Raw genomic sequence first — 27,185 nt, 5'->3', positions numbered from 1 at the left:
AATGTTAGCTACCTACTTCTTGTCTCATTTGTTGTCTGGAAAACAGAAAGAGAGCTTGACAATGAAATCAAATTGAATAAATCAATGTATGGGAACTCTGGGTTACTGTATGAAGCTCGTCATCTGGTGGGAGGGGCTTAGGGCACAAAGGAGAAGGCTTCAGGGGCTTTTAGCTTTTGTTTTAATCTGAAGAAATTTGTCTCTTTTTGTGTTTTTTCTCGGATCAATTTATCAATTTTCGTCTCATAAAACACTAACTTATGTCAAGTTACTATACATCATTAGCTATATTTGTATTAGGATGAAAAACATACTTTTTCTCTTTTTGTTTTGAAACTGCAAAACATTTTCAAGCCTGCAAATATTTCAGTATCGATTTACCGAAGACAAACGCAAACAAACAAACAAGAACAGTTAATTGACTGATGGAAAATGTGCCATCACCACTTCCAAAACTCCAAAACATTCAGTTTAAAAGCAACAAATCGTCACATTTGAGAAGCTGGAACCAAAAAATGTTTGTCCATTTTTGCACAGATTTCGCATAGCATTTAATTTTTCCCATCATATGAAACTGTCAGATCAGATTAGTTAGCAATGTCCATCAAATTAGTTTATTGCCCTCTGTTATTATTATGTAAAGGTACAATACATTTGACATCATTTAAAAGACACACAGGTGGGAGTCATGTCAGCCAGCTGAGACACAAAATTTCAACTCGTTAACACCAAAGTCCATTGATAAAACAGTCATTTTTACACACAATGCAACAGTATGACCTGTGTGGGGCGTTGCCATGGTAAACAGGTGTTGAGGACATGAACCCAGCATGAGCTTATGAACACTATCTTCAGTTTATATTTAGGACCGTTCAGTTTAGATTTACACTTCATGAAAGGGGGTCAGTTAAGGGTACAACCGTTACAATAAACGTCCCGTGCTGTTGCTGTAGTTTGGTTTGCAAGTCAGACAAATCACACCTTCACAACATACGGAACAGGACGCCATGTTATGTCAGTCAATGATTATTTTTAAAGAGCAGCACAAAACTAAAAGTCTCTCGTTGGAAAAAATAATGGCGTTTTGGGAATGAACTCCGTAGTTACGCAGACGATATTGCATCACTTCTTAAAGTGTCAGGCACATACGGTCTCAGCAGAAACAAGAGCTCACAACCAGGGATGGAAGAGCGTTATCGCAATCATTTTTACAGTCACAAAAAGTACAAGAGAAGACCATGAACTGAGATGTGTTGTTGAAATGAGAACTGTTTGAATTATGTGTCTCCTTACCCCAACATTTCCAAATAAAAATCAGTTGTAGTTTGAGCTTTAAATTCTAACAGTTTCACACCCATTTTCTGTTGCTAGTCTTCCTAAATCCTGCAGCTTCACCCAAATTTAGCCCCTCCAAAAAGAGGCCTCTGATCCACTTGGCTTTTCTATTGTTAAACCATCTGAAGAAGAAAAAAACAAAAGGCTCGGTCATCCTCTGAATCCCCTCTTAAGCCCTTTTATAAACTGGCATGTGTGACGCAGATCACAAATAAGCAACAATGTCTGACAGTTAGTGCTGTAAATGGTTTAAAAAAAAGAACAGTTAGCATTAACAGATGGCGCACAGAATCGGCTTTGAACATCACATCTATAAAAACTGTTTGCATTAAGCCGGCTCTCTGCTCAAACGCCACCTGCAGCTGGGAAAAAAATCCAAAATTGAATCTACATTTCTCATTATTTTACACATATACAGGTGTAGTGAGATGGTTAGACTCATGAGACATGTGCTGACGTCTCTCCCTGCCTGCAATGAACACTGCGTGATTCAGAACAATACAATGAATACAAACTCTTAAGGTTATTTTCAGCTTGTTGAGTGTCTCCAAAATTATTAGAGGTCAAGTGGAATAAAGGTGATCTCCCTACCCTGTTTACACAACTCGGTCCTTGTTGGCTGTTTTTAGGCCTGTTCAACGTGCTGAATCGCCCATCAGTGAGAGAAATCACTCTGATCGGCAGAGAAACAAAGTGAGGAAGGTAAACAAAAGCTAAAGATGGCATGAGATCAACACAGAGCTCACTGAGCCCATTGAGCTCTTTTGCGGAAATGGTTCATAATTGTTCGTGTTATATTTCGCTAGCACACGATAAATATGACTTTCTACATTGGGTTGTGTTTTTAATGTGCTAACTGGCTAACTAGCATCTTGAATGCAACCTGTTGGTCTCCCGGTTTCTAATTATGAATGACGAATACAGACTACCTACTACTACTACTAACTTTTTGGTTGACACAACAGTCTGCCTTTGTCACCACTCATTCTTGGCCACCAGTTTGGTGTGTCTGGGCCTTTAAAGACACACATTTTCACCCCGTACATTTTCAGATTTTACAGTTCTGCGTCAGTATTCATTTTACTGGAAAACGGGCTCAGAAACACACACATGGATCTCAGATTGTCAATCAAAAACATTTCTTTTCACTCACTTCTGCTTTTCCTGCAAGTGTGCACTTTGGAAATCAGGCGTGCTTTCAAGTCACCAGATACATTTTTTTCAACTGTATCTTTTAGGGGATCAGCTTACTCGATTTGGACGTCACAATTTCGTTCAATATATGGCGTGATCACCACCTAACTTCCCATATGTGAACATGACTTTCTGTTTAACTGTGTGCAGTGTATTGCCTTGTCCTTGCCCCGCTGTCGCTCTCTGTCCGTCTATCATGAGCCTACTGCTGCGGGAGTGTGAGCTCCGAGCCGTGGACAGTCAGTTAAGTGGACAGAGTCGATCCATTTTGGTGTCGGTGTGAGTTTGGATAGACCATTAAAAGCCTCGGCGTCGAATATCAGCCGCTGCTGCTGTGTTAGCTCATGCTAACCAGACAGAACCCACCAGGAGGAGAGTGGCTGCGAACTCCAGAGACGGTCCATGCTAACGTATGGTTTAATAGGCTAGCTGAAGCCTGGTGACTCAATAAATACATTTAAATTGCACTTGTTTTTCATTGTCGGCCATTTTACATTCCTATTCTTATGTAAGATTTTTTTTATTATGCGAGTACTCAAATATGGACATTACTTAAAATGCCAGTGTCATAGATAACAAAGATGATGTCAGAGCCAGCTAAATTAGCCGCTAACTGGGGTTAACCGTATTCCACTGTCAGCTGGTGTAACAGAATAGCAGTAGTATCACTTAGAGCTGTAGCCAAGGTGAATTTTCTCTCTAACCCTTTAATATTAATTTAAAATTTTGTTTTTCATTAATTAATTTTAACATAGTTTATCTTGTTTTATTATTACCATCTATTTTTTATTTATTTTTATTTTTATTTCTATTTATTTATTTTTTTATTATTGACTATTTTTATGTTTATTATCATTATTAAGTGATTTTTTTTTAGTTAAGCATATTTTACTTCATTTTTATTTTTGTAACATGTATAGAGGTATTTACCTACGTATATTTTATTGTCCGGAAAAGGGTACTGAAACTTAAGACACTGAACTACTGATTCATGTATGACCTGAAATTTCAAAGAACAAAACTATGAAGAAAGAAAATAGTTATAGCCACGTCAGTTTGCATTTATAATTCAGTATTAAACCAAGCTGTAAACTAGTTTCCAGCTCAGTGAAGTAGCTGTGAGCTGCTGTTTCCGAGGTGGGAAACTTAACCAGATGTGCATCTGCTCAGCCGACCAGTTAATGTTCATCCTTGAAGTCAAATCAGGAAATACTGTTTGGAAACACTTCAGATAAAGCATGAACCTCACCAATGTCTCAAAGTCACCAAATAAAAAGTCAAGTTTGTCAGATTAATAGAGCGACATGCCTTCAGGAGATTATTTCCTTCATGTAGGTGTCAGTCGAACAAGAAGAAACACTGGAAATGTTTTCTGTGATGCATCGTCTCGTCATTTTTCATGCTAGCAAACTCCTCCAAAGGGAGAAAAGGAGGTCCAGTATCTCACAGTGAGAACAAACCGCTCCCATTGGCACTAAAAGAAAAAGTATGAACCTTGTTTTCCCGCACATGTAACAACCTGCATCAGGATCTCCCCACAGGAAGTCAGTCTGTCAGCTGTTCTACGCTGGACGGTATGAGGTGGCTCATCTCTGGCAGTCAATATTCACACGTGTACCTTCATGATCAGCGGGTACGAAGCTGTTGAGGTCACTAAAAAGGGGGAAAGAGTGTGTTTGTGTGTCACAGAGGGCGAAGTGGTCTCCATGACAGCAGCAGATGGAGCTGTTGGCAACCTGTTCGTATGATCCGATGCTTCTCATTGGTCGCTGCTCACGTCTGTCATCCTGAAGCCCTGCTGATCCTGGACCAGAGATTGGCTGTGAAGATGAAAGGAAGTAACGCCACGCTCGTCTTAAGTGATCTTCTCATGCTGGATCTGGTAGTAACAAGCCTGCAGGTGGAAAAGAGAAAAACATGACTTTATATACTTTTATCTTCAATTCTTGCACTCTCTTCAGGCCAGGCAGTACAGAAAATAATGTTTGCCTTATTTCTATTTCATTTATTTATTTATCTTTTTTTATTTTTAATCATCTCTGTACTTTAATTTCATTTTTATCTGTATTTATTTTATCATTTTTTTTCCTACTCTTTATTTCTTATTGTTCTTGGATTAACTTAATTTTTAAGTCTATTTTACTTAATTTTTATTATCACTATTAATATTTCTCTATCGCTCCATGTGAGTATCCTTTATTGTAATATTTATTTATTCGCTTTTTTATTTTTTATTTTATTTTAATATGAATAATAAATGTTTTACTGAGATTTTTTGTATGGCTGTTACCATTTCGCCATTTTATTTAATTTTCATTTCATTTAATTTTAATTTTTATTTATATATATTTCATGTTTTTTTAAGATATTATCATCAATATTATTATATTATAGATATTATCATTGCTGTTGTATTATTTGTCTTTTTTTAACTTTATTACCTTATTTTACCTTTTTTACCTTATTGTAACTTGTATTTATATTAAATTAATTTTTTTTTCCGATTTTTGTGATTACCATATCTCCATTTTACATCATTTTTTTAGCTTTATTTCTTTGTTTATTTTTATTTCAATTTTTATTATATTTTAATCATTACTATGCTTATCATCATCATCATCATCATCATTATCATTATTATCTTCATAGTAATTATTCTAATTTTTTATAAAATCTTTTTTACTTAATCTTTTATTATCACTATTACTCTCTTTCTATCTCTCATGTATGTCCTTTAATTTTTTTAACTATAAATTATTTTTAAAATTTCTATTTTATTTTTTGTTGTTTTTAAATTAATTATTTTTTATTTAGATTTTTGTATTACTATTACCATCTCTCCATTTTATTTAATTTTCATCTTTATTTATGTATGTATATATATATATATATATATTTTTTTTTTAAGATATCATCATCAATATTATAACATAAATATTATCAGCTGTTGTATTATTTATTTGTCTTTTTTTTTTACCTTATTACCTTGTTTTTTTTTACTGTAACTTTTACTTTTATTAAAGACAATTTAATTTTGTACTTATATTTTTGTATGATTATTACCATCTCTCCATTTTATATCTTTTTTTTTTTTAAATCTTTATTTCTTTGTTTATTTCTATTTCCGTTTTTATTATATTTTAAGATACTTTAATTATTACTATGGTTATCATCATCATTATTATTGTTGTTATCTTCATATTAATTTTTTTTATTTTTAGAAAATCTTTTTTAATTAATTAATTTTTTTATCACTATTACTGTCGTTCTATCTCTCCATGTATGTATCCTTTATCAATTTTTTTTAATGATTTTTCAAAATTTTTATTTTACTGTTTGCTGTTTCAATTAATTATTTTTATTTAGATTTTTGTCTTACTATTACCATCTCTCCATTAAATTTTATTTTCATCTTTATTTATTTATTTATTTCACTTCAATTTTTATTTATTCTTTCAGTCATTGTTATTACTGTTGGTGTTTTTTGTTTTACTGAGTTTAATTTTAATTATCACTATCTGTCTTTCTAAGTCTGGAGGTATTTACCTGTGTAATTTTGAAATGGGCATTTAAAAAGTAAGACACTGAATGATTCATGTGTGCCTTGAAAATTTCAATAAAGACAAAAAAAGTTTATATATATACTGACAGATGTGTGTGTGTGTGTGTGTGTGTGTGTGTGTTACCTTGAGTGTGGTGAACATGATTCCATGCTCTCCGTGCTGCACGCAGGGGTCCATCAGGTCTTCGATCAGGCTGACCTCTGAGCCCAAGTTCCTGATTCTGGAGGACAAAAAAAGAAATCAGAAGTTTCATACGATTTAGGAATTTTCACCTTGTTGTTTTTGGACAACAGTGATTATAAAAGCTCAGAAGCAGCATATAGGAAATGCTGTATTATTTGCTCTGATAAGAGGTCTACAAACAGTTCAAACATGTTGATTATCTATTTTAGAAATGGGCAACAATCTCTTTTTTTGCTCTAAATTGTGGCTGACCGTGCACGCAGCACCACGTAGAGGAAGACGGGAAAGAGGTCGTCCATGGACCACAGGAAGTCCTGCTTCAGCAGCGACTGAACCTCCTGTGTGATCTCCTCAAAGGTGAGCTGGATCACCTGCAGCTTGTCTGACGGGGTGAACGTTGTGCTGCAAACAAACAAGAAACCTGATTAACTGACCTTGCTTGCAAGCCAAGAATCTGATCCTTTAAAGTTGTTGATTCGAGCCGTACCTGATCTGTTGTAGTGTTTCCACTGCGGAGGCGAAGCAGGCGTCCTTGGTGCTGGACAGGACCTGGAGGAAACACACAGAGACTCAGAGACTGAAACAGGCATGCCCTAAAAGAGTGACGAAGGTGAACATCTAAACCATACCTGCTGCTTCTCCCCCAGCGCGGGCAGGGAGACGGGAATGGAGACAGGCCAAAACTTTCTAAGAGGGGACAAAAAAAAGGATTTACACTCAGATCATTAAATGAGGACTTTGCATTGTCGCAGCCAGCGTGTGACGTACTGCTGAACACCCAGGAAGGCGAGCAGGGCCAGGTCGGGCTGCTTGTTGAGGCGGAGGACACACTCCCAGTAGACGTCGTCCTCTCTCTCCTTGTCCAGAGCGTAGAGGGTGAAGAGCGGCGGGTAGAGACGAGGCAGCAGGACGGGCAACAGCAGAGCCGAGCTGCTCACCACACGGCTGAGGACACACAGAACAGACTTTAACAGGAGCCAACTGAGGACGACCAGAGCTTCAAGGAGGGGACACTGCGCGGTCTTTACCCAGGTTTCGGTGACTCTAGCTGGGCATCAGTTGAGCCTGGTTCCTTCTTGTCCTGGAGGTTGGTGGTGGGCTCTGGAATTAGGCCGCCCTCTTCTGGCAGGTCTGGGAACAGAAACCTGCAGAGCATTCAAGAGCACACAAAGTTAACGGTGATCCATTTTGTACATTTACTAAATTGAGAATATGAGCAGTAGGTTGCTGTGCTGAATGTGAACTACCTGACGATCTGGAAGATGCGGTTCAGGTACGACTTGATCTCGTTGACAGCCTGAGGCAGCAGCCGGCGATTCGCTCCAACGCCCACGTAGGTCATCCTGTAGACCGCCACCAGGGTTTCCACTAGCCGGCCCAGCGGGTGGAGCGGAGTGTCACACGCCTACAGGAAGTAAAGAAATAGTAATACAGTGTTGAGTCACGGACAGGATTACAATTTTAATATCACACTGACCTGCGTGAATGTGGTTTTTGTTCTGTTCGGTGGGCTTACCTTGATGAGGTACAGGCGGATGGTGTGATACCTCTCCATGGTGATTGGTCCTGCGTGCTGCGGGATGACCTCCAGACTCTCCAGGGTTCTGCTGTGACTTCGGGACAACATCTCCGGGCTGCGACACACACGAAACACAAACATTAGTAACTGAAAATAAATGGGTTAAAACACCGACATCCAATCTTAAACTCAACAACAAATCACACGCTATAAATGTACCTGTCCTCAATGTGTCGTCGGCTGGTGGTGAGGGCCACGGCGATGTTCTCCCATGCCTTCCAGCTCTCCCCTTGGCCCGGCGCCTCGCAGCCAAGCTGACTCCAGCACTCCTCAAACACCGCCTGCCACTTGTCCTCGGGGCTCACACACAGACGCCCCAGCTTCCTGCCACATCACACACAAACATATAAAACAAGATCAATAAATTCATTCCAATGACGCGACAATTTTCCTGCACATTTTTCTGTGAGCTTACACAGCACGGGTTTTTTCCTTGTCGGTGTCAAACAGGTGCGGTTTGAAGTAGGAGCCCGCCACTTTGAGGCCAGAGCCCCACTCGCCATTGAAGGAGCCCTCCAGGTAGTCACCGTTTGCCATAGTGAGCACACCCTGAGGAGGAATGAATATAATAAATGATTAAATGAAACACAAAACATTCTGTTAATTAAGATATTGCTGTTCATTTATCACCTTTCCATTGAGGGTCCAGTCGTCAGAGAATTCCCCCTCGTACGTGGTGTCGTCCTCTGACACGAGGATCCCAGTGCCCTGAAAGACAGAACATACCTCCCATCACTTCCCTCTTTTCTGCTGATTTCTATAAATTCCTCTCCGACTTTTTTTTTATCTTAAACTTCAGTGTTCAGGAGGAGGAAAGTGAAGCTACTGAAATAATTTACTGTGATCTTAATTAAAATAGGTTAACTGACTGAAACAGTTCATACTGGACCTTAAGTTTGTGGGTTTTTTTGTTTTACTGGCCATGCAATGATGAATAATCATCATTTCAATGTTCTTCCCTGTTCTGAAATCCTGAAGAACTGATAACAAAAGTTAGTGCTGCTACTGTCTTCAGTCTTCCTCACTGGAGAATAGAAGCTGCCAAAATCAAAAATGACTAAAATACTGAAATAAAATAAAACAAAATAAAATAAAATAACTGTAAAATAAATTTTAAAAAAAACATCAATGGAGAAATAAATACATCAAAAAAAGAGCAGATTTTATTTTTAAAGAATTTTAAAGAAAAGTAAAAAAAATTAAGAAAAAATGAAATGCATTGGAGGCTGCCAAAATCAAAAATGACTAAAATATTAAAATAAAATAAAACACAATAAAACATAAAATGAGGAAATCAATTAATTAATTAATTAAAAAAAAATATTAAAATAAAGTGAAAGAAAAAATGACTAAAATAAAATAAAATAAAAATAACTGTAGAATTATTATTTTTTAAATCTATGGGGGAATAAATAAATAATAATTAAAAAAAATAAGGCAGAACATTAAAAAAAAAGTAAAAAAAAAATGAAGAAAAAATGAAATGGAATGGGAGCTGCCAAAATCAAAAATAACTAAAATACTTATAATAAAAAAATAAAAAATAAAAAATAAAATAAAAAAATAATTAAATTAAATTAAATTAAAATAATTGTAAAATAATAGAAATTAATTAATTTATTTTAAAAATATTAAAATAAAGTGGCTAAAATAAAATAAAATAATGGTGAAATACAATTTAAAAAAAATCAGTGGGGAAATTATTTAATTAAAAAATATCAAAAAAATTAAATTAAAGTGGAACAGAAAAGTAAAAAAAAATGAAGAAGCAAAAATAAATATCAATTAAATATATCACATCTATTCTTAATGTATATTAATGTTTAATTTGGTACATTCAGTGCAACATATAGTGATAAATTGATGTGATACATTGCTTCATTTCTTTATTTATTCTTGATTTTGGCAGCTTCCATCCTCCATACCTCACACCTACCCTTCCTAATCATTTCCAGTCTCATCTCATGATGGTGTGGGGGTCAAAATATCATCAATAAAGTCACAAGTGTTGGAAAATGTCACAGTTAATGATCTGTGCAAGAACTTTTTTAAGTAAGAAATACTTAAGGGACAGTCCCACCTCGGCCTCTTAAACCTCCCACCACACGCACACAAAATGTGACAGATATCAAGGAGAGAAGTGCTCACCATCATCTTATTATCTTTAAAGGCACCTTCGTAGTACAGGCCGAACTGAGTGACGACGACCCCGGTGCCCTGCCGCAGGTGGTCCTGCCACATGCCCATGTACTTCTCCCCTCTGGAGAGAAAAAAGATGAACAAGAAACCAAACAAAACCCATTTTCAAAAGCTTCTTTCCTGTCATCTTTAACCTTGTGTAACCTTTACGTTAATGAGCGTACTTTGTGATATCATCAAAGACTCCATAGCCGGTCTTCTTGTCCTGCAGCCACTGGCCAATGAAGACACTGGGGGAGGAGGTGTTGAGCTTGCCACTGCGCAGCATGCCATGGCCGTGTCGCATGCTGTCCTGGAAGGATCCATCGTAAACCTCACCACTGGCATACCTGCAGACAGACGGGAGGGCATGTATTCTATCCACAAACTGTTTTTTAAATTGTATTTATGTACTTTGTTGTGTCCCTTCAAATTGTCCTCATCTTTGTCGTGTTGCCCAACATGGACGATAAAGTTCCTCTTCCCTCACCTGTATGTCCCGAGGCCGTGCATCTTGCCATCTTTCCACTGCCCTTGATAGTGATCGTTCTTGTTGAGCGTCTTATTGGGAGCCACGAATTCACCAAAGCTACACAAACACATAAAATACGTGAGGAGGATGAAGAAATAGAAGCTTAAAAAAATTATTTTATCTGTGAAATAATGACACGTAAGACTCATGTGCACTGAATAAATGCTCTCACCCATCCTCCAGTCCGTTCTTAAACGTCCCTGTGTATATCCTCCCATCAGGCCATTTTAACACTCCCCTGAAAAACAGTTCATATCATAATTACACATTAATATCAATATTTAATTATTAATTATTTTTTATGTTTTTTTTGGTTTGTTTGTTTTTTTAAGTGTGTTTTTCCTATGACTTACGACATTATGTTTGTTCGTCATAATAAAAACATTTAAAACAAAATGTCCACAAATACAAAAATAAAATAAATAAATAAAATGCACAGACATGACAGACAGCGTGGTAGTCCAACCTGCCGTTGGGCTTCCCAGCGAGCCAGCGTCCTTCGTACGTTGCCTCCTTCAGCCGTCCATCCTTATAAAAAGTGTACGAGGCCGTCCTGGAGATGGGAGGCTCCAGCTTTTGCCCCGACCCCGAGCTGATGGATGCGGTGTCCTGCCCCGCCCCGTTAAGGGCCTGGTCCACTGCCTGATTGATGGAGCGAAGCCACTTGGCCTGGGAATGAACACATGCTCACTTTTATGAAGGACATCACACAGCGGTCCAGTAAATGTGAGCAGCAGCAAATGGAAATGTATTTTTTGTCCATTAATCGCATAAAAAGATTTACCTTCTCCATGGGAGAGGAGGCCAACAGGGTGAACGTCTCCTCTGGTGTAATCACCTTTAACCCGTATCTGCACACACACACACACACACATAGTTTAACACTGGAAACAATTACTGGCATGTTCGACTGTAATTAAGTGGACTTACATGCCAGTGTTCTCCTCTGGGATCGGCTCCACCCAAAGTGTGGCCAAGGGGAAGACATGATGGGTGGAGAACTGGAGGCATGGAGAAAGGAAAAGAGGGAGGAAAGAGGGGACAAAAAAGAAGGGAAAGGTGAGTGTTTAGAAACGGAAAAAACAGCAAATATCATTAATCTTATTAACGTTTTTTGACCACATTAAAGAGACAGTGAGACAAACCTAAGTGCTACGAATAAGCCCATAAGATGTGTGTGGACCTCACACACAATCAGGAGGTGAATTACTGTAAGCTAACCGCTCATGATGAACAGGAAAAAAATACTTAAAGAGACGACTGCTCTCTGGAGAGACTCGCTCATGGAGCAGGCTTATTATGTACATGTACCTACTTGTATGGATGAAAGCTGCTATGAAGTAAGGAGAAGGAAGTAAAAACGACGTAAAAAAAGAAGAAAATAACGAAGTACAGGGTATAATGTTAAGGACACACAGTCACAGGGAAGTATAAAAGGAAGTAAAGGTAAAGTAAAAAAAGGGAACAAAGTCAAAGGGAAGTATAAAAGGAAGTAAAGGTAAAGTAAAAAAAGGGAACAAAGTCAAAGGGAAGTATAAAAGGAAGTAAAGGTAAAGTAAAAAAGGAATAAGAATTCAAAAGGAATTAAAGAAGGAATAAAGGGAAAGTAAAGAGAGGAAGTCAAAAGGAAATTATGGAAGTGAAGGAAGTAAAATGTTAAGAAGGAAAGAAGGGAAAGTCAAAGGGAGTAAAACAGAGATACAGAAGGAGGAGGTGCAGAGAAGGGAGAAAAGGAGAGTAAAGGGTTAAAGAAAGGAAGAAAGACATAAAGAAAAGGAAGTAAAATGGACATGAAGAAGATTGTAAAAAGGAAAATAAAGGAGGTAATTTTCTTTATTGCTTCAAGACGTATTCAGGATTTCACAGTGATAAAATACTTTAATAATAGTCATAGTTTTTTTTTAAGAACTAAGATTAAGATATTATTTAGTTGAGATTAAGTAGGATGATGCATCTTGTTTAAGATTAACAGAAGGTGTGCCAGGATCAGTCATGCAAGACAACATGTGTTGCACATGTTTTTAAACAGAAGTTAAGAAGCATGCATGCTGTTGTTCACTGACACCCCGCGACTTATTGCACAGAGTCACATCACAAGACACCACAGTCTACTGCTGTCGGATACTGTTAGTTCCTAGCCTCAGTTTTACACCCCGCTTCAGGAATTCAAATACAGACATTTCTTTTGTCAAACAGTGACAGAACGAGTGAGTCGAGGCAGACAGTGGGGGGGGACTGGAATATGCAGGACAACCACGGGACTGGTGCAGACTTTAAGAGACGGGGAGGCATGGGAAGAAATGCAAATAGAAAGAGGAGACAAACAGGGAGCGAGGGAAGGAAATTGCTTTGGAGACGTGAACCAGAAGCTGTTGGTACCTTTTCAGATTACATATGAACCAACAGTAAAAACCAAGGCTTCAACAGGAAAGTAATTTATCCCATATTTTCACGGGTTTATTTTGAGTTTGGGGATTTCAAGCTGTAAAAACAGAAGTGCATAAAGAGATGATTAAAATGCATTAAAACCCATTGAGCCTTGGTTACAGTCAGTTCATCCTTCCATGCAGTCTCCCTCAGGTAGAGAGCAGGCAGAGGGCGAGGGCGAGGGCGGGGATAGGGCTGCGTATCACCGGACATATTTGCGTGATAACTTTCTGAACATACACATAGCATCTAAGCACTGGATTCAGCTGGAAATTCTTACCTATTCTTTATCTATTGTTTCCGTCCCTGGTTTAATCATTATTTTTGTATTCATGTGATTAATTTGCTGAATAAACCAAAAACAGAAAATTAATTACACCCCTCTGCCACCCTAAAAAGTACTTAAAGGGGTAGTGTCTCATTCGTGAAATGTGAGCAGAACAAATTTGTGTGTAAACTGTTTGCAGATGGAAATTTATGTGTATTTCAGCATGGGTACTGACATAATCTACACCTGCTTCTGCCTGACACACATTTAGATAAACAAGTTGGTATGAGCAGATTTAAAGGGATAGTGCACCCAAAAATGAAAATTTAGCCATTATCTACTCACCCATATGCCGATGGAGGCTCGGGTGAGGTTTTAGAGTCCTCACAACATCGATCACTACGGACGAGCAGTATGGAGATATTTTGTGGTTTCAATTATGTGTTTTTGGACGTTTGAATCTGGGGCGCCGTCAGCCTCCATTAGGTGGAGTTGTGTTGCTACCTCCTCTCCCCTTGGATCTCCGGAAGCGATGTGAGGACTCTAAAACTTCACCTGAGCCTCCATCAGCACATGGGTGAGTAGATAATGGCTGAATTTTCATTTTTGGGTGCACTATCCCTTTAAGCTTCAGATTAGGTTTCTTAAAAATGTAAATGAGTTATTTAAAAAGACTTAAAGTCCGTGTAAAGCAAATTCTGCTATTTTCTTCTTAAACATTAAATAGGTCATAAAAGTATACCTCAAAATGTGTAAAAAAGCCTTTCAACCATTTACAATTGAATTGTGGAGCTAGGCTTCACAAACTGTGCTTTTAGGTTTCTGTGTTCTGGATTTAGTGGGCGGGCCTTAAATCATAGCTGCATTACGTAACGGAGCTATCCCTGCTACAAACACGCCCCCTGAGGCTGTAGCAGTATAAATAGAGGGAATCGCCTTGTTGTTTACAAATACTTCCGGGTAGAAAACCAGCAGAGTTTAGCTATATATGTATCTCACATTTTTCACGTCACTATATCACCGTGTAGACTAATCTGATGTTTGAACAAACGTTACTATTTCTGTGTGCACGTTTTGTAATTAATAACATGGTTATCGTAGATTAGCTGGGCTAACTGTTAGCTGTTAGCCGTTAGCGGTGTCTGTAGTAACTCAGTAACTCAATAAACGGTCCGTGAAAAAAATATTTTTTCCAGCAGATATCTTAGTTACCACATGATTGAGCTAGCAAAGCAGTTTTGTGTTGCTATGTGTGGTATTTATTCAGTTTTGGGAAATCACGATGTCTAGAAAGCATCAGTGGCTGCAGCTGACAGGGACAGTTAGCAAAGCTAACATCAGGACGTCATCTGTTAAAAGCCTCCCGTTGTCGGATACGACATGAAACTACTCCAGTTAGCTCAATAATGTTGTAACTAAGACATCCGCTGGAAAAAATATTTTCAGTCAGTGGAGTCGAACCGACACTCTCCCTCCCTGGATTACATCCTCCCGTTCCGCCGGCTGCAGGTGCGGGGTTACGTCCTTGTACAGTACACGGAGGTGGCTTCCCTCCCGCGAGTGGGCGTGGACTGAATGGCTGCAGCCTGGAGTCATGAGACAAGAGGCTGCAGCCATACCCCTCCGGACACGCCCCCAGCGTTTCACAGCAGAGAGAAGTGCTTGTTTTTCCATGATTTTGAGAGCTAATTTTATATACTTAGCGATTTTTTTAATCTTTCAAATCTGGCTCAGTGATTAATGACACATATTTCTGTGATGTGACAAACTCATAACAGACATTTTTTGCTGCTTTACACAGACTTTAATACATGTGTTTTCTACATTTCTGGCACCTTGTTCCCACTTGAATCAATCAGGAGAGAGAACTCCACAAGTGTATCTTCTGTTTGAGTGGCGAGACTGTGAGACCCACGCTACAGACCAAACACTAACTATCAGTGATGGCTGACTCTGTGTCTTTCTTTGTTTGCTTCATGTTTGCAGGTCGACAGGATGCACCTATCTATAGTAATTATCACCTCCATATATGGTGGTCACTGGCTAGTGGGCGCGCGCTGTCAATTTATGATTGATTGGCATTCATGGGCATATACACATGCCTATGATTGAGTTTTCCTCAGTGTTCACGAATCCAGTGTAGGCTTTTAGTACCAAGGTTTTTTATGTGCAAATCTGCTCACAGATTTACAAACATTTCATGAATGAGACACATAGTACAGATCTTCTGAAGTGGGGTTGTATGAGGTGTCTATCCACAGTCAGTGTAGTATCTGCAGCAATCCAAACTGTCCCTTTAAAACTATAATTATAAACTGTAGGTGTATGTCACATAAAGAACACCATAACAACAGTGTAGATAAAATTAAATCTCAAAAACCTTCTGATTTTACTTAACAACAACACTACTAAGATATCTGCATCTCCCCGGATAAAAAATATATATGTCTTACTGTTGCAAGCACACAGAGTCAGATATTTGTTGTACATCACTAACAAAACCTCGTTCATAATTTGTCACCCTGTGAAACGCAGCTATGACCTCGCCTGTTTTACAGGGGTGTTTGTCATGTGTTTAAGGGCTGAATCCTATGACACAGAGCCCTAAGCCCTACACACACACACACACACACACACACACACACACACACACACAGAAGAAGAAAAGGTGGGGAGTGGGGACAGTGGACACAGGTCGCTGTGCTGACATTTGCTTCTGGCTGCATACTTACAAGATTCTTATAAGGCGCCACGCCCTGACAGCACGGAGGCAAGCACACACAAACGCTTGAGACACACCAAGTTTTAGTGTCTGAAACATGGAGGGCTTCAAAAAAGTTTAAGGACGTGATGAGAAGTGTGCGTGTGTAGGTGCTGAGCTGACCTGTGCGTGGACCAGGGCGTCGTTGAAAACGATGAACCAGTTGACGGAGAACCTCCCGGCGTTCTGCAGGGTCAGAGCTTTGTTGCTGCTCTCGCAGATGAGCCGGCGGTGAGGCTTCCGCAGAGAGTCCTGACCACACACAATGACAACATTCAGCTATATGAGACACCATGTGACACCTCGAGGGCTCAATATGAAGGACACACACACACACACACTCAGAAAGTTTACCGTCATTTTGCCGGGGAAGCTCTTCCAGAAGTGAAACGTGTACTCGGCGTCCTTCCTTCTTCTCTTCAGCTGGAGGGCCAAAGCTTCAAACCTGGAGCAGCTGTCCTGCAGCCTCTGGTAGTCACTGGAGCACTGACGACACAAACGTGAAATAAGCGTTGTGATTTTTTAAAATAAGAGTCTGACTCTGGTGATCTTGGCAACAGAAATGTTCATACATTTAAGAAAATTTGAGCTTAAACCTAAATATTTTTATGTGTTTTAACAAAGAAAATAATGCACAAAATATATATTTCTATCAAGACATTTTTTTAAAATTATTTTTTATTTAATTCTTTCCCCCTTACACTCACAATTGTACAACACATGCCATATTTATTTAACAAATTTCCCCTTAAAACACTGGGTAACTAATAAGTCACACTAACTGCAACATGTTATAATTATTTTGATTGTTATTTCATCTGTTTTTTAGGTTTATGTTACATTACACAACTGTTTTGTTGCAACAAAAATAAGGAAAAAAATATAAATAATAAATAAATAAAAAATATTGGATGACATTTTATTTTATCAGTCCCCAGTCTTTTTTTATAATTTCCTTTTTAGATATAATTTTAAAATAAAACAATATCACTCAAGATTAAAAAAAATGGAGAAAAACTAAACTTAACTAAAATAAACTAAAATAAAAAAATAATAAATAAATAAACAAACATTTTATTCTTTCAAATAATCTTCAAAGCCAAAAAAAAAAAAAGTAAAATTAACAAATTATCTGCTACTAGCAGTCAACAGTAAATAACAGCATTAACATAAAGGTAATTGGAACAGAAGTCATGCACGACTGCAACTTGTGTTTGTTTCACCCACCACTTCGAAGCAGGTGGCCAGTTTGAGCAGCAGCCGGCCGTACTCGTGAAGGTGGCGAGTTGGGAGGTAGAAGAGCGCCACCAGGAGGTCGGCCATGGTGGGGTTCTCCTCGCTGCACTCTGCAAGCTTCTTAAGCAGCTCTGGACTCTTCCCGAAGAAATCTCTTTAGAGAAAAGCATCACTTGTTATTAAAAATTCTTTTCCAATTACTTGTGTTTTTGGCTGCATCAAAGCTGGATTTAAAGGATGATAGAGTGTGTGTGTGTGTGTGTGTGTGTGCTCACAGTGAGGGTTTGGTCAGGGACTGGAAACCTCCCATCACATGGAAGTTGCCCACAGTGCTGCAGTACCTTTAATGTAAGGCAGAATTTAGCTTTGATTAATTCAATCTAGTGTTTTAAGACTTACAAATAATCAAATGGCCGTGGTGGTGATCACATACTCCTTGTACAAGTCGAGGAAGATGCTGGCGTGGTCGAGGACAAGCAGGCTCTTGACGTCGCGGACGCGGCGCAGGTTGGCGGTGAGGCTGGCGGCGTGCTGCCCGGTTAGGTGACACAAGAAGCTAAATCGGCCTGCCAGGCTCTGCAGCAGCCCGAGGTTCACCTGGCCGAGGGCTGAGCTCAGAGACTCTGGAGAAGGATGGCGCACAGACAGAAAAAAAGTCAAGCAAAGTAAAACAAAAGACAAAAAAAAAGAAGTGTTTTTTTCCGTATGTGTCACTGTTACCCAGCTCCAGCAGGGGGCGTATTATCTGCGTCTTGATGTTGGACAGCTTGCAGTAGAACTTCCTTTCGGCTGAGGCCAGCTCGTGGAGGCTGGCGATGAAGCCCATCACGTTCCTGTCCCACAGCGCCGCGCACCGCTGGCCGCCCGCAAACACGTTGCTGACGTAACCGAGCTGGAAGACGAGGGAGACAATGTGATGAAATACACAGACATCATTTTTAATAAAAAAAAAAAAACTACCAGCTACTTTGTGCTTACGTCCATGCAGAAGGACTACCAGCTACTTTGTGCTTACGTCCATGCAGAAGGGGAGTAGCACAGGCTGCTGGGTGTAGCCCCCCACCCGCCCCTCCTCTTCCTCTCCTTCCTGTTGACCCAGCTCCTTGGCGTTGCTCTCCTCCGCTCCCTCTTTGACCTGCTGTCCGCTGTAATAAATAATAGGACGGAAGCAGTCTCCGTCTGCGAGCAGAAGGGTGTGTCTCTCCCCAGCGCTCACGTCCCAGACCCGGATCCCCTCTGACAGCTGGGAGGAGGAAGCAGAGAGGAACATGAACATTGAGGCTTTCTCTGTGTGTGTGCGCTTTGTAAAGGAGGTGGTTTCTGTACCTTTGCAAGGCGGGGGACAGTGCTGGGTGACTCCATGTGTCCAAGCTGACCAGAGCTGTTACTTCCCCATGAGAACACCTGCAAGATTTGGCCAAATACACACATGGATAGAAAAGAAAAACAGGTTGCTTTTGAAGTGTAAAGACAAAATATTTTCCCGCAGGAAGTCTTGTAGCGCACTGACGCACCTGAGACTGAGCGGTGAGGGCGAGGGAATGATGAGCGCCGGCTGCCACCCGCACCACTTCCTTATTGTTCAGACTCTTGATGCACAGCGGCTGTAATCTGCAAACAAACAGGAGGAGGAAGCATCAGATCATGTTAGTCTATCTCAACCAATCCTCCGAACATATTGACTGACCCGATGAGCGACTGCCCATGTGAGTCCACTTTTATTGTCTAATTGGGAACGAGGAGGCTGATTATTTCTTTGGATCCGGTTTGTCTGTTATATGTTGCACTAACACGCTGCCAGCTTTGTGTGCCAGGTCATCATTTCCTAATTTCATTCATTTGTTTGTGACGCAGGAGAATTGCTACGTGTTGTGCTACGCTAAGTGTAGAGGACATCAGCAATCATTAGAAATTGATCTCCTTTGTTTAATACAACTAGTCCATACCCATTGAGTGCACAGTTGCCCACATACAGTTTCACATGGTGTGTGTTTGGGATACAGGTCATAGGAAACTGCAGATTAAATAGTCAACTGAACCCATTAAGAAGAGCAATGTATTCAGAGTTTTTGTGAATGTGATAGTACGATTGCCAGCGCCACCCAGTTGCCAATAAGAGTTAAATTTCTCCAGTCACCTTGAGGCGTCCTGTTCTACATATCTACCAAGTTTAGTAAAAATCCATATGGCGGTTAGGCCTAGATAAGAAATGAGCTCTCTAGCGCCCCCATTTTGTTTGATGGGGTCAATAATGGAGGGGTCCCCTCAGATTATGTGTGGTCATATGCCTACAAAGTTGCGTGGTGATGGGTGAAACCCTTGAGATGTTATACACCTTTATGTGATGAGCCACGCCCTCCGCAATATTCATTGCCTTATAGAAGCTCAGTTTTAGTAAGTTTTCCAACTTTTGCCAAGAGGGAACTTTAGATATTGGTCCCTAGATTATGTTCACCCAGTTTCATGCAGATCGCTCAAACTTCCTAGGAAGAGATCCATTTGAAGTGTTTTTCAAAAAATTCAAAATGGCGGAAAATCTATATAAGCGGAAGTTATGGGTTCTTGAGGCAAATGTGTTCCTCATGAGGAGAGGCATCTCTGTGCAAAGTTTCATGTCTCTACGACATACGGGGCATGAGATATGCCCATTCAAAGTTTGACATTTCAATCGGTTGCTATAGCGCCCCCCTTTGGCCAATTGATGTAATATTGCTTCATTCACATCCTCCCATGACCCTCTACCACTGTGCCAAATTTCACATGGATTGACCAAGTCAGTGAGGAGAAAAACGTGACACACACAGAGTTTTCGTCATTATATAGCAAGATAAAACATTATGTTAGCATGTACTGTATACTTTCTTTGTTCATATTCTGAAGACGTAAACCGTAAATAAATCCTTGTACTGTTCTATATCTTCTCTCAAATATACTGTGGTTACCGTGTTTCGTGCAGCAGCAAAAAGCATATCTGCCTCTAATAGCAGCATCCAAAACTTTCAAACAATAACCAGCCCTTGAAGTAAACAGCTGTTTGTCGCTGACGTCTAAAGTAACGCAATAACTTCTAGAATTAAATTTCCAAGAAAAAAATGAAAGGAGCTGCATTCTTTAATGAACAGACTATGACGGAGGAGGAAAGAGAGTTGTGCCAGACTGTAATAGGCTATTTTAATATCATTAGACCGGGGTGGAATGGTTTCACGCGCGGCTGAGAAGCATAACATGGCGTGTGCGTGCATTCCTACTCTCTCATGCATGCACATGCCCTGGCACACTCAGGGTGCACTACTTGTAGGCGGTTTTAAATCTTTAAATCTTGCGCTTTCATTTCTCATCATATCTTTTCAGTGTTGCTGTTTCAAGTGTTTGTCCCACGGCGGACATTTTGTCTGACAAGTCTCCTCCAGATGCAGCAACAAGAGACCTTCCTCCTACCTGGCCAGACTGTCTCCATGTCCAAGTTGCCCGTGCTCGCCGTTGCCCCAGCTCCACACCTCCGTCTGCAGGGTGGGGAACACCTCCTGGGCCTCGGGGACCGCCCCTCCCAGCGGGGTGAGGGCGACTGCACGCATCCTGGGACGTCCGGCTTTTCTCAGCAGCCGCGGGGACACTGTGGGTGCACGACACAAACACTGTAATCCTAAATGTCTGCTACACACACAACAGTGTGATATGTCTTTACAACCCGAACTGTTTGCATCTGTTGATAAAAATGTTGTCATGTTTTCAAAGCGACGGAAAGAACCTCAATCTGGATGAATCTCAGGTGCAAAGTTCAGCAGGAGAAATCAATGTGTTGTTATCAAACCAACAACATGGCCGCACAGAAACAGCATTGACATTCAGCTCACATCAGCCAGGTCATGCTGGAACACAGCAGACAAACAACGAAGAAGAAGCCTGCAGGCAGCAAATACAACACACACTGATGGATGATTAACAATCCCAGACGAGGCATTAAATTACTTCTGCTTCCTAGAAGGAGCATGACTGGAAAAAAGATTAAGAACCGCTGATTTAGACTAATTCTGACAATTTCCAAAAATCCAAAAAGCTGAGAGGCTGAGAGGTTAACTTTCCGACCTATAACAATAAATCGGCCACTGTTTTTTTACCTGAGACTCCAGACTTTCGTCCATGGATACTTTTTTGGATACAGGATGTGATCCAATACTGGCGACGGCCAAAATGCCAAACTTGAGACTTTATAACAGAGTCCACACAGCAAAAGGTGACGTGATGCTGTATACGTCCATTACTTTATACAGTAAATAGTTCACTGTAGTCTTTGCGCTGTTTTCAAGTGCAACTTTTTGGTCAATACACAGGCGACATGAGGCAACGAATCACTCAGCCTTTGATGCCACCAGGTCTTTGATGTCAGTATGGTGGTGCGTCTGGGCTCTTAAAGCTTTTCATTCTTCTGTCTCTCCTGATTAAAGCGTAGCTCAGATAAAAACACCACATCTGTCAGCAAGTTCGGATTTTGATCTCTACTGAGCCTGTTTGTCACAGGTAGCCTACCGACAACACTGGGTAACACTTTACTTGAAGGTATCTACATAAGGGTGACATGACACTGTCATAACTATGACATGACACGGTCATAACTATGACATGACACTGTCATAACTATGACATGACACGGTCATGAACCTGTCATAAACATTACGTACATGTCATAAACATTTATGACTGCTGTGATTAAGTGTCATTCGTTTTTTGTAATGACAAGTTGACATTGTTTGGGTTGTCTTGATTATGGCAACTTGACATTAATTTAAGTGACATTACCAGAAGTTGTCTTTGTCATGACAAGTTGACATTGTTTGGGTTGTCTTGATTATGACAACATGACATTCATTAAAGTGACATTACCAGACAAGTTGACGACAAGCTGACGTTGGTTGTCTTGATTATGACAACTTGACATTCATTTAAGTGACATTACCAGAAGATGTCTTTGTCATGACAAGTTGACATTAATCAAAGTGACATTACCAGAAGTTGTCTTTGTCATGACAAGTTGACATTAATCAAAGTGACATGACCAGACAAGTTGACGACAAGTTGACGTTGGTTGTCTTGAATATGACAACTTGACATTCATTAAAGTGACATTACCAGGAGTTGTCATTGTCATGACAAGTTGACATTGTTTGGGTTGTCTTGATTATGACAACTTGACATTCATTAAAGTGACATTACCAGACAAGTTGACGACAAGTTGACGTTGGTTGTCTTGATTATGACAACTTGACATTCATTAAAGTGACATTACCAGAAGTTGTCTTTGTCATGACAAGTTGACAATAAATTTGTTTGGGATGTCCTTATAATGACAACTTGACATTAACCAGGATGACATTAACAAAAGATGTCTTTGTCATGACAAGTTGACATTAATTTAAGTGACATTACCAGAAGTTGTCTTTGTAATGACGAGTTGACATTGTTTGGGTTGTCTTGATTATGACAACTTGACATTCATTAAAGTGTTGACATTGTTTGGGTTGTCTTGATTATGACAACTTGACATTCATTAAAGTGACATTACCAGAAGCTGTCTTTGTAATGACAAGTTGACATTGTTTGGGTTGTCTTGATTATGACAACTTGACATTCATTAAAGTGACATTACCAGGAGTTGTCTTTGTCATGACAAGTTGACATTAAATTTGTTTGGGATGTCCTTATTATGACAACTTGTCATGACAAAGACATCTTCTGGTAATGTCACTTTGATTAATGTCAAGTTGTCATTATAAGGACATCCCAAACAAATTTAATGTCATCTTTCATTACAAAAACCGAATGACACTTAATGACAGCAGTCATAAACGTTTATGACATGTACATAATGTTCATGACAGGTTCATGACAGTGTCATGTCATAGTTATGACAGTGTCATGTCACTCTTATGTAGATACCTTCAAGTAAAGTGTTACCCAACATTGTCTTCACTCTACTTGTTCAACTGTCTCTAGCAGCTTAGATGACAGACACTCGACTGCTGTTATTACAGACACGTAAATTAACCCCAGATTCAAGCCTCGTTCATGGTCACTGGATCAATATTTGATGCTTTTTTTGGCATTCAAAAAAATGCGTTGGTTTTTTTTTTAACCTGGTGGGAAAAACCCTGATAAACCAGAGAGTGTTTATAAAATACCTGAAGATAATCACTTATCCAGGCTGTAATTTCTTTTGCTGGACGTGAAGATTTGTGCTGCTATGTCTCATTGAGTGACTGACTCTGTGAAGTTTTCTTTCCCCAAGATTCTTCATCAAATCTGATCTTTCAGCCTTAAAACTTGACTTCCACATAACCCACACAACGACGGCCCAAACACAGATGATGAAACCCACTGCAAATAATCTCTATCTAGGCTAACTACGAGGACAGAGAGATATGATGGTAGACGGGGAAAGTCCATCTTATTCCTGTTCGTGGTCACACAGACGCTATCCTGTAATGCGCCAGGCTCCCTTCGCTCTCTCTTAAATCACACCCGACGACTTCATTCTGCTCCAATAAATCTGCTAAATCCTTCGGTGCCCTCCAGTGTTTCCTTGATCACTGAAAACCCCTGTCAAGTTGGAGGCTAAAAGATCAATCTGCATTCCTGAGTGTTTTTAATCACACAAAGGCAGCCATTCAAACAGGCTCGCTCAAACTGGACTCAGAAATTAGTGGCAAATTGCAGACAGCCGGGATCAGATTTATCATGGAGCAATCCTGAGAGGCTGACAACACAGCAATTTGTCAACTTCCTGTGTCCAGCTAGATGGAGGTGACATACACAGAATATAAAAGACTAAGCTGTGCACAGAGTGCGACACGAGGACGAACCTTGGCCGTGCTTACACGCTGCATGAGGAAGCCTGAAGCAAAGACAAACACACGCACATCAACCTGCACATGCGCAAGAAGTACTTACGCAGCAGGGCATAGGAGGAGGATAAGAGGTGAACAGCGTATCTACCCTGAGAGAGGAGTCCCGGGAGCGAGAGGCGGCGCCGGAGACCCTCGGCCTCCTCCTCGCGGATGTCCCCTGTGCTGGAGCTCTTCTTGGCCTGAGTGGAGTCCTCCTGGCGGACGCGCTCTGCGGTGTTGTCGCCCACAACGCCTGTGAACCCCACCGGCCCACCTGGCCTCGGCACTCCTGAGGGAAGGTAGAAGTTCATCATCTTTTTGAGGGACAGGGCCTCGTAGGTGGAGGCGACCCGCTCGCCCACTGCGGAGGCGCAGGAGGCCACGAGGCTGTTGAGCGTGGAGCTGGGCCCTCCTGCTGACGGCTGGAAGAGACACAAAGCAGAGGCACGCGTTAACATACGGGTCGGGAGTTAAAATGAGAGTGCCAGGATACAGTCACTCACTAGCAGAGTGTGCGGCCCTCCAGCCGTCACCTTCGCCGTCTGCTCAGCCGTCGTGTTGTCTGACAGCTTCTTCAGGTAGTCTTTGACAGCCTGCTCATCTGGATACGGTGAGCTCTTGACCCCTACAACACCGCCATCTCCGGACTTAGCTGAGGGGTCGGAATCTGACGCTGGCAGTGCTCCATTAGCCAAGACTGACTCCTCTTTGTCCATGTCCTGAGTGGGGTCAGAAGAGGGGTCACCACCTTGAGCAGGTGCTAAGGAGTATGAGGTGGAGATCTGGGAGGGGAGGACCGGCTCAGACGGGGATGTTTTGAGGACCTGTGTCAGAGCAGGTGTCTCCAGCCTGCCGTCATCCTCAGTCAGCTCCACACCGAGGGGGCAGTAGTGCCCGTCAGAGATGATGACGTGGTCCTCTTTGTCCGTCATAGTGTACAGCAGCTGGTTACACTGTCTGCATTTGTCCACGGGGGGCCGGTGGATGTCCTGAGGCCCCAGGCAGCGCACCAGAGCCAGGCTGTGTGAAGCCCCACATGCCACCTGTAATACATACCTGCCTGCCAAGTGCTCAACCTTTTGTGGTTTCCAGACAGGGAAAACGGTGACATTGAGGCCCAGCTGGCAACCGCTGCCCCACGCCCACACCTCCCGCTGCACCGACAGCGCCAGGGTGTGCTGCTCGCCACAGGAAAGCTCCAGCACTGGGACCGTCTGTGGCGGGCTGGTGTCGGAGTCCACCAGAGCGACTGGAGTCGGGTTGGGGACGGTGGTGAGGCCGGACAAGCCGCACTGTCCTGAGCTGTTGTCCCCCCACATGTGGACGCCACCGTCCTCTGTCACTGCCCCGCTGTGGAAGCTTCCAGCTGCGACAGCGACCACTCGCTGGCCGCTGAGCGCGCTCTCCAGGGTGGGTTTCGCCGGCTCGGGCACTTGACTCTGCTTCCATGGCAGCTCCCCAAAACTGTACACCTGTCCACCTAAATTGGGGGAAACAACAGCACATTAATCAACTTGAATTACAGCCTCGTGGTTGTATGCTATCCATCTAACCCACTCGGACCCCGAGACGGCACGAAACTCCCACTCATAGTCTTAACATCTAGTCCTAAACTGAACTTAAGTGTTACCTTCTACCAGCAGAACACCGTGCCGGGTGCCCAAGGCGACCTGGAGCACAGGCACAGGGAGGAGCAGCCTTTCTGGAGTGACACTGCAGGAGTAGCCCTTCCAGGTGTGGAGCAGGCCTCGCTCTCCGCCACTGTCATCCCCAGAGCTGAGCGATCGACCCATCAGAAACACAATCAGTAGGGTTAAGCAGGAAAGGTTAATCACTCGCTGGTGTTTTTATCGATCTCTTACGATCAATAAATCCCAGGAAAAAGGATAAGCAGTCACAGGCAGGAGGAACTCAAAATGATGGAGGATCCTCCCAAACTATTTGCTCAGTATGATCTTTTGTAAACTGAGTCAACACTCAAAGAAAAGTTGAAATGTTACCCTAGGGGCTGCCAACACTAATTACATGAAGCATCATGGGAACACAGTGTTCTTTAGACAGGAAGTAGCCAGAATATTGGGATGGACAAAAGCAGAAGTAAAGACAGACAGCACTGATGAGGTGTGAAGAAGAAAGAGATTAGAGACAAACAAACAACCAGCAGGTCTGAGCCAGCCCCTCCTGTGCAGCACTACATCTGAACAACACATGTTTTGTGGGTGAAAGCAGAAGTGAGCTCAACTCCATCCGTAGGCGGTGTCACATGGCGATCACATCCAGCCTGCCAAGCCACAAAATGCGAAAGCAACAGTTGAGCAGAATAATCCTCTTTGGGAGGACTTGGGAGAGACTTACCTCTTCCTCTGGGTTTCCATCAGTGGACTTTATGTCTCCATCAGGATGTCTGATGCTGCAGCTGTCAAACAAAACACACCTCATGAGCTGAGAGCTGGTAAACACTCCTGCTAGCTTCCATGTTGCTGTCAAAGCAAACAAAGTCCCAAACAGTGACTTTTAGGGGAAAACCCACACAACTGGAAACACAACAGCCAGGTGAAATGTCAAAATGAAAGCAGCTATGCTAACATCCAAAATGTCCTCCCACAAATCAGCTGCCATCACCTACAACCTCTGGCAGGTGTTTCCACCTGTTACTAGCTGTTGTTAGCGAGATATCACAACTGTTACCGTTAATCTTTGAAGCTAACGTTAGCTAACCAGCATCGCTAACTAGCCAAACCGCTAGCTCAAACCACAGGTGTCTTTTCTTATTTTTTTCCAAGACAAAAAGCCTCTTGTGTCTTACCAGCTGGCTCCACACGCCGCTCCTTGATGTGCTCACTCACACAGGCAAGAAAAACACACGTCAGTGAGGTTGTTTAGCAGCTAAATGCCGCTGGTTGTTGATCATCTCTTGATGTTGACACAGAGAGGCGCCGCTACAGCCGAAGATCGTCTATAAGCAGAGAGCCTCACTCAGCAGAGACAGCACTCTGTGTATCCAAGCTACTCCGCGGTTCACCAAAACCGCAACAGAGTGGGACATCT

At 41.4% G+C, this 27,185-nt stretch overlaps 1 protein-coding gene across 2 annotated transcripts; it reads right to left on the bottom strand.

Moving 5' to 3' along the window:
* Positions 1 to 591: 591 nt before the first annotated feature.
* als2b (alsin Rho guanine nucleotide exchange factor ALS2 b) lies at positions 592 to 27,089 on the bottom strand. Of its 2 annotated transcripts, none has more exons than XM_050063158.1 (34): positions 26,944 to 27,089; positions 26,493 to 26,553; positions 25,768 to 25,913; positions 24,641 to 25,617; positions 24,202 to 24,559; positions 20,695 to 20,869; positions 18,771 to 18,867; positions 18,583 to 18,660; positions 18,272 to 18,499; positions 17,977 to 18,148; positions 17,690 to 17,879; positions 17,532 to 17,597; positions 17,248 to 17,410; positions 16,375 to 16,506; positions 16,144 to 16,272; positions 11,495 to 11,565; positions 11,349 to 11,415; positions 11,031 to 11,233; positions 10,737 to 10,802; positions 10,523 to 10,621; positions 10,218 to 10,382; positions 10,003 to 10,114; positions 8,485 to 8,562; positions 8,270 to 8,403; positions 8,014 to 8,178; positions 7,792 to 7,909; positions 7,523 to 7,680; positions 7,304 to 7,420; positions 7,044 to 7,220; positions 6,905 to 6,962; positions 6,763 to 6,824; positions 6,528 to 6,677; positions 6,216 to 6,312; positions 592 to 4,423 (listed from the first exon to the last, which is right to left on the bottom strand). In XM_050063158.1, the coding sequence occupies exons 2-34, from the start codon at positions 26,510 to 26,512 to the stop codon at positions 4,385 to 4,387; spliced, it is 5,067 nt and encodes a 1,688-aa protein (XP_049919115.1). In that variant the 5' UTR covers positions 26,513 to 26,553; positions 26,944 to 27,089; the 3' UTR covers positions 592 to 4,384. The 2 variants fall into 2 exon arrangements, with proteins under 2 accessions (XP_049919115.1, XP_049919116.1); XM_050063159.1 differs by having other exon boundaries at positions 24,671 to 25,617.
* Between the last annotated feature and the right edge of the window lie 96 nt (positions 27,090 to 27,185).

The sequence above is a fragment of the Epinephelus moara genome, chromosome 15 (assembly GCF_006386435.1).
Source record: "Epinephelus moara isolate mb chromosome 15, YSFRI_EMoa_1.0, whole genome shotgun sequence".
NCBI lineage: Eukaryota > Metazoa > Chordata > Actinopteri > Perciformes > Serranidae > Epinephelus > Epinephelus moara.
This window is presented reverse-complemented; position numbering and strand designations above follow the sequence as displayed.